The sequence below is a fragment of the Mixophyes fleayi genome, chromosome 3 (genome assembly GCF_038048845.1).
Source record: "Mixophyes fleayi isolate aMixFle1 chromosome 3, aMixFle1.hap1, whole genome shotgun sequence".
In the NCBI taxonomy this organism is placed as follows: domain Eukaryota; kingdom Metazoa; phylum Chordata; class Amphibia; order Anura; family Limnodynastidae; genus Mixophyes; species Mixophyes fleayi.
Window position 1 is genome coordinate 214096728 of NC_134404.1, and position 8711 is coordinate 214105438.

An 8711-nucleotide genomic window follows, 5' to 3' on the forward strand; every position below is an offset into this window, starting at 1 on the left:
TCGATCAGATTACTCCCAGCCTCTACATATGTAGAAATGTTCCTCAACATATTTCACAGGGGATATATATCTCCACATCGCAGATTGGCTATGGGTCTGTCAGATAATGATAGGTGTCCTAAATGTGGGATGGGAGGGGCAGACTTGTTTCATTGTTTCTGGGGATGTCCGGTTATTAGAGGGTTCTGGATACGTGTGTGGAGGTTTGCTACTGCTGATCTGGTAAATTATCTCCCTTTCACACCAGACTGGGCTATATTGGGCATTCTCCCACCAAATGCCCGCACATCCAGAGGTGGCAGACGTCTGCTGCTGATTATTTCGGCAGTGGCAAGAAAATGCATCCTCCACATGTGGATCCAGAGCACATCCCCCACACTGGACCTCTTTAAAGAAAAAATGTTCTTTGCCATGAAAATGGACTGGTTGGAAGCCTCCCTCCAAAAAACAAAATACACAGGGAGATTTTTTGACACTTGGGAGAGCTTTGTTGGCACTTTGTCAGTCCCGCTGAGAGAACAAATACAAAAATGTTTTCAACATACCCTTTGGTATGAAACTAGAATATTCATGCAAGACCCACCTATCTTTCTGGACTAGGAGAGTGCCTTTGTTGCCCCGGTCTCTCCAGGCTTTTGTACCTTATGTGTGATATCATATTTATAGTTCACTTCAGTGACTCACAGATGACGTTTTTCCTCATACTATGTGTCATGGTTCATGATTATTAAGTATAAACATATCTTTGTTCTAATTTATTTACTGATGTGTACATGTTTGACATTCTTCAATAAAGAAATATAAAAAAAAAAAAAAAATGAAGACATTGTGCCATCTTGCATTTGGATTTGATTAAAAAGTCAACAGAATCTTAACAGTTTTATCAAGATTTGCTATTAGATTCATGATCAGATAAGTGCTTCAGACTAAGAGAACTCAGTTCCTGATTTCCTGCAATTCTAGTGGACAGGACAGAAAATTAATGCTTTCTGTAGCTAAAAGTAAAGATACGATTTGATCATTAAGGCCCATACTACTTGATTGTGCTATGCAAAGCTAATAATAATAATCATAATTTCAAAATATCCGAGCAAACACATACTTATGTATTCTGTACTATATGAACCATATTTTATAACTTGAATTATAACTTGAATTACTAAAACATGAGCACTTGTATCAATACACATACACAATACACAACAATAAACATCTGTACTTCACTAAGGCAATACACATTTCTGTATGTGGGTTAATATAGTGATGTAAATGACTATTAATTCAATTACATTATTGTAAATGTTAAATCATCATGTTCCCTCACATTTTGTTATTATGCAAGCACTAGTAGTCTGAAATCCTTTTAAATTAAGCATTATGAGTTACAGAATTTTCGTGGCAAAAAAACACGACTTTTCTGAGAAAACCAGGAGGAACCCTAAATTTGTGGTGGTCTGGTCTGGATTCCATGAGGCCCTGGAGCTAGCTACCAATGTTGATAGCTACACTAGTGCTTATTTCAAAGTGATTATAACATGACTGTATTTTTGCAGATTATTGCCTGTTGGTTGCACACTATCTTCTTTGTCTTCATATTAGTTTTTTTTTATTATTATATTTCAGATTATATATATTTTTCTTTTTAGCTGAACATGAATATTGTCTTTACATTTTAATAACTGTAATATTAAGCAGACGTATTTTCAAACCTTATCAGAAATGATCAAATCTAAGAAGGATTATAGTGAGCGCATGAAGCTATCACTCCAGATTTATGGTAGTTGAATAGAAATTCATGACCATAGATTATTTGCATATTAATGACTAGAGCGATATTTGTGTTTTTGAGCTGTTTGAAGAGCAAATACAGTTCCTGGCGATATATACATTTTTGTCTATTAGTTGTGCTTTGTATGGGTGTCCTAGTTCCTAGTTGCATTTAATATGACCTTTCTGTTCCTGTGACATCACTGGCATTTCCTCATAAAAATGCAGATTTGCATAGCATTTTCACATTTAACATAATGTGTAACGATCATGGGTTGAAAATTGCCCTGTATGGTCCCTACTTGTGTTTTACGTTCAGCCCTTTGGGCTGCTAGTGAGGATCTCAGATTGCATGGTACCAGGAATAAAGACAAGACATGCCCACCATATAATTATATATAACAATTAATAAATTGCTGGATATTTAAATAGTGCTATATGTATTTTATATTCATGAGTTACTCCCCCTTGTTAAACAGCAGTTAAACACCAAATTTTACATTTTTAAAGAAACCTTTAAAAGTGGTGTAAAACAAGGGGAAAAACACTCTAAACATTAAGCAAAATAAATGAGAAACACACAAGTCAATTTGCACTTGACCATATGGGATGATTCTGTTAAAGTTTGTTGCAGTTTGTAAAATGTGAAAATCATGTATAGAAAGTGAAATAAAATGTTAACTTGAGAAAAAAAAATCAAACACCATTATTTGAGCAAACATAAATTAATGCATGTTAAGTACTTATGTAATGCATTACTGAGCTATGACCTGCATCACTTAACAGTTTGGGGGTCTGGATGAGAGATGTGAAAGAGAAGTCTGTGGAGTTCTAAAGCTATAATTGTATTAGTAGGGAAGAGTACATTTCTTACATTAGTAGGTTTAATCTGTGAAATACTGAGAAAAATGATTTACACAGGCAATATACTACTGTGATTTCAAATATTTACTGTTAAATAAATATTATTCACAGCATACCAGTTCCTGAAATCCATTGGTGCATTCTTTGTGTATTTTTAAACCTTCAAGCGTTCTCTGAAAACACACCTCTTCAGACAAGCTTATAATATTCCTCAACCAGCATCTTAATCTCCCTAGGTTACCCTATTACCACCCTCTACGCAGCTAACACAAGACAACAACCCTCTGACCAACATTGCTGTGTGACTGATAACATAGTCCACTGAATACTTTTTACCTTTGCATTCTAGCTGGTCCAATGTGCAATATGATGTAGCACATGTCCCTATGTTTCAAACTCCCATTGTCCCATAGATTGTAAGCTTGCAAGCAGGGCCCTGTTACCTCTCTGTCTGTATGTGTTACCCAGTATTGTCTTATAAATGTTTGTTCCCAATTGTAAAGCGCTACAGAATTTGCTGGTGCTATATAAATAAATGTTGATGATGATGATAATATTGGATACAGACTCTTCCAAATGGGTTGGTATATGTAAGGGGCTCACCTTAAGTAATTTGCTATGGGCTAAACAACACAATTGTACATAAACTCTTGCAGGTAACGGACTATATTACTTACCATTTAACAATACTATATAGTATTATGGTATGTCTGCACAAGTGACTTCTCTTTCAAAAAAATCTAAATTTGAACAATATTGGCATATGTTATACATTTATATTCACACTGGAGAAGGGGCTGTTTGAAACAAAAGAAAAAAATGGACCTACAAATTATGCAAATTATTACAGCAATTTGTTTTGTAATCTGGTAACTACTTTATTACTGGGAAAAAAGGTTCTAGTAGATGGGACTTGTAAGCACTCCTGTCCCTAATTAAAATATAACTTTTATTAGTATCTCATTAAATTATAATCGTCCAACCAAACAAAAGCAGTGAAATCTTAAAAACAAGTTGATATAAACACCTCAGACATGTGATTAAAATTGTCACCGCCAGTGGGAAAATATTAGAAATACACATATACTAAGATTATTCTATTCAATCAGGAGAGCATTCAAATAGCGTATGATTCGCAGCAGTGAGATGAGATAGTATGTGACTGTTGGTTCACACAGGTCAATCTAACTTAATCATCAGAACTCTACTGAGAATCCTCCTTTTTTCCAGTATTCCTGACCAGATATCAACTTTCGTTCACTCCTTTGCTCTGTAACTGGCTAATGGTATACATTATACATTAATAGAGATCTCCCCCTTCTCCAATTTTGATAATGCACGATACACTGTTTCAATGTCATTTGTACCATTGAAAACACAAAGTAAACATTTTGCTTGCCTCAATAATCAACTTATTAACAAGTATATTAAGATTTTAATTATAGATATCAATAAACAAATTGCATGGATATTGTCACATTATTTAATGAAACCTATAAAGCCTAAGAATGTTAGAGTTCCCTGTTAGTTTAATGGTGTTAAACTGTTTTCAAATACATCCCAAATTTGTGAGTGATGATATTTTTTTTGTTTTTCACATTAATGCTAAAGTAATTAGGTCATGACTACATTTTTTTATGCAAAATAAGTTCCATTAGACACTATCATATAAAATCTATCAAACATAGTTACAGAAATAAACATTGGACAAAAACAGTTCTCAAGTGATCAGAGACAGCTGGTAACACGGGGGGCCCACCCAAAAGCTATGCAAGACATAAGTCAGTGATATGATCGCCTTAGTTAAAAATGCTAAATATCAACCTGCCTGTATTTTCTAATTGAACAAAGGAAAAGTAAATTTTGCCTATAACATTTTACTAGCATTTTCGTATTTATTGATATTAGCAGAAAATCCCAATTTGTGTTTCCCGCAGTAACTGTTGTCAAGCCAAATAATTTTATTTAATGTTACACTGACTGACAGTATATCTCTATATGTAATTTGTGATGATTTTGCTTTAAATATTTGCAACTGACAATTGCATTCCAGTTATCTAGGTATTACCTTTCTTGGAAAACCACCTTACCTTCTCAAATCTTGTTACCTCAATTAATAACGAGTAGCAGAATTTACCTTCAAAATACTGGTCAATTGAAATTCTCTCATGTGTTGTTGCTACTGTTGTGCCACAAAACAGTTGACTTCTGTCCCTTTTATACCATACCTGATGATGTTAAGAGACATAACCTAGTGGATTCAGCTGTTACTCCCTCCCTGTGATAATGGCTGTATTGTAAACTCATTCCCTGATGGTTAATAATAGTTTGATGCTGAGCTAAAATTGGATGTTGGAAAAAGTATTGCAATGGCATAAATAGCAAATGTAAAAATCTAGCACATGCTGTCCATTATATAACTATATATAAGTGCAAAACAATACATTTTAACTAAAATATAAAATCAATGAAAACACAGAATGAGAGATAAAAAATACTGCAGTGCCTAATAAGCATAAATTTCATATATATATATATATATATATATATATATATATATATATATATATATATATATATATATATATATACACATACACACCTGCATAGTTAGTGACAAAGATACATAGTATATTATCATTGTTTAAAAGAGAGTGATCAATAGTTGATAAGTTTAGAACCTCTCTACAAAGTACCCAAAATGGAGTGCACATCCACTATAGATCATATATCTATCTATCTATATATATATATATATATATATATATATATATATATATACACACATACATATATATATATATACATATATCTATATCTATATATAGTCAACAATTCAATACATCTGAATGCATTCGGTAAACATATAATTAATAAGACAGATATACTGAAATTAAAGGGCACACATGCACTTCATACAGAGCGATATCTTGTAGCTCCTAATCATGAATGACTGTCAGTCTTTCAATATTTATTCTAATATTTATTTCAAGATTAGTAAAATGCCAAATGCACTTAATAGCATTTTATTATTGTATCCCTTTGTATCCAGAGTGGTACATTCAGAAATGAAATGGAACAGTCATATTTAGGAAACGTCAGTTAATTAGTTTCATGTGAACCAATTCTTGGACACAGAAGGGAACATTCTGTATTTTGGTTAGCTAGACTAATTTAAACAACACGTATTTGTTTTGTTTTTTTTGTTTTTTTATTTAATGTAAAAATATACTTTCCCAATAGTACAAAATAAAAAAACCTCAGAAGTTCACAGAAGTAGTTCATGGTACACGATCAGGGAATTCTTAATATGTCTGCCTGGTTATTTCGTTATTTGTATGTTCACATATTTTGGTGGTGTCACTTGAATGAATCATTCTAAGTACAAAATTGTTCTGGAAGAGTCAAGCTGAAAAACTTTTCCAAACAGAATAATTTTTAAGGCTCTCCGGAACCACATATAGAAAAAGGCGTAGACCATTGGATTAAAAGTTGAATTTAAGTATCCAATCCATACAAATGCATCTATGACAATGGGAGGGATGCCATAATTTATAAATGGTCCTATGGCTGTGCAGAAAAAGAACGGTGACCAGCAAATTAGGAATACTCCCATAATTGTGCCCAGAGTTTTGGCTGCTTTTCGTTCTCTACATCGTGATACCTGTTGTTTTCCAGTAAGATCTATCTGAAACTGTATCTGGCAGGTTGCATCTTTAATTGATCTTGCTTGTCTTCTAGCAATTATGTATATCTTTCCATAAATACAGATCATAACAAATCCAGGGATAAAGAAGGACAACATGGATGCCACTACACCAGATGTTTCACTGAAAAATACAAAACAACCTCCAACACAGTTGACTTCCTTATAGAAATAGTTTTCTGAACCCTTTATATTAAGCTCAAGAAAGATCATGCCAAAAGCAAAAATAGCAGGGACCACCCAACTGGTAATGATCATGATAATTATGGTAAGTAGACTTATTCTTGATTTATATCTCAATGGGTCGCATACTGCATAGTATCTATCCACAGAGATGAAGGAAAGATGGAATATGGATGCTGTACTGAGCATAATGTCGGTTCCTGTATGCATTTTACAGAAAATGTCACCAAAATGCCAGCAGTTTTCCACTGATCTTACCATACTATATGGCATGACCAGGCTTCCTAGTAGAAAGTCCACAGTGGCCATGGAGAGGATTAGGTAATTTGTTGGTGTGTGAAGTTGCTTAAAGTGAGCTATAGAAATGATGACAGCAAGATTTCCAGCCAGTGTGGTCAATATGGTGCTTATCATGAAGACATACATTGGAATCTTTATGCTGTTTGACCAGTTATTCTTTTCACATGACTTATTGATGGATTCGTAACAGTATTGTACCTGCATTGTACCTTCCAATAGCAACTTTCAACTTGAAGCATTGGTTGTGCTGGTTATAGGTACGATATTAAGCATTAGATGATTTCCCTTTCTCCATGAATATTGTCCAGTTGGGATTACTGAAAAAAAACAAAACATGTTGCTTGTAATTGTGGTTGAATACTTATGCCTAATACACAACAATAAAATGATGACCTTATTCAGTGGTTAGCACTTCTGCCTGATGGCACTAGGGTCATGAACTCGATTACCAACCAGGGTCTGTGTGGAGTTTGTATGTTCTCCCCGTGTTTAATTGGGGTTTCCTCCAGGTTCTCTGGTTTCCTGCCACAATTCAAAAACATACTAGTAGGTTATTTGGCTGCTGACAAAATTAACCCTAGTGTGTCTGTTTGTGTGTTACTGATTTTAGATTTTAAGCAACAATGGGGCTGGGACTGATGTGAATGACAAATATTCTCTGTACAGTGCTGCGTAAGTGCTGGCGCTATATAAATAAGGGATGATAATAATGATGATAATAATACTGTGAAGCATTAATATTTATTATAATATATTATATGTGTGTGTTCCACTCACCGGGAAGTATATTATTGGTAGTAAAAATTATTTCAGTTTACTAAATCAACAAGATATAATATTGTAAAAGCAGCAATTAACTTTAACTAATTTTAAGATTTTTATATAACTTATTGAAGTCCTTGCAGCCACAAATTTCATACACATTTACATGCATTTTACTAGAGTTAAAAATGCTAGTAAAATACTTGTAATTAATGCCAGTGGCTAAAATACCTAGGACTAGATTTACTAAGCTGTGGGTTTGAAAAAGTTGAGATGTTGCCTATAGCAACCAATCAGATTCTAGCTGTCATTTTGTAGAAGGTACTAAATAAATGAAAGCTAGAATCTGATTGGTTGCTATAGGCAACATCCCCACTTTTTCAAACCCGCAGTTTAGTAAATCTAGCCCCTAATGTGAGATAATATTTGTTGCTTTTTAAACAATAATTGTTAAGATGGAGCAATTTGAAAGACTCAGTTGTGTCATACTAACAATGGATTTTGGATACCCCAATTTTGTGCGTGATAAATAGGAAAAACTGAATCATATATAATACTCTTCTATGTAATAAAGCATAAATGTTTACTATTAAATTTACCTATTCATTTCACACATTATTGCCAACTCAACCTAATAATGTAATTATTGTTGATCCATTATTTAAAAACAAAAAAACAACCGTATCAGAAGTTAGTAATGTCACAGAAATAATTGTACCCTTTATCACAGTAATTAGAAAATGCCATGGCCTTTCTATTATATATATTATGATGCATTATTTTCATGTTATGCAGGGGTGCCGAAAGGGGTTGGGTACGATATAACTATAAGTGTAGGGTGTAATCTAGACCCAAACAGAAAATCTGCTTTGGGCATTTCTATTGATCGTATAGTCTTTGCAGGCTGCTTCTGTTTCTATTTCAATTTTTATATATGGGACTAATCTAGACCCAAACAGAACATCTGCTTTGGGCATTTATATTTTATTGTACAGTCTTTGCAGGCTACTTCTTTCTCTAAATGTAGGGTGTAAAATACAGGCAGACACCCAACTGCCTTTTTTGCTATGAATGTCAATAGCTCTTTTTAGAACGTTGCCTGCCACCCTGGATTGGTGTGTGTAGCTGT

General features: G+C 33.7%; 1 protein-coding gene across 1 annotated transcript; it reads right to left on the reverse strand.

Annotated features, from left to right (window-relative positions):
• Window positions 1–5906: 5906 nt before the first annotated feature.
• Window positions 5907–7123, reverse strand: TAAR1 (trace amine associated receptor 1). The gene has a single exon (XM_075200665.1). The coding sequence runs from the start codon at window positions 7022–7024 to the stop codon at window positions 6005–6007; it is 1020 nt and encodes a 339-aa protein (XP_075056766.1). The 5' UTR covers window positions 7025–7123; the 3' UTR covers window positions 5907–6004.
• Window positions 7124–8711: the final 1588 nt, after the last annotated feature.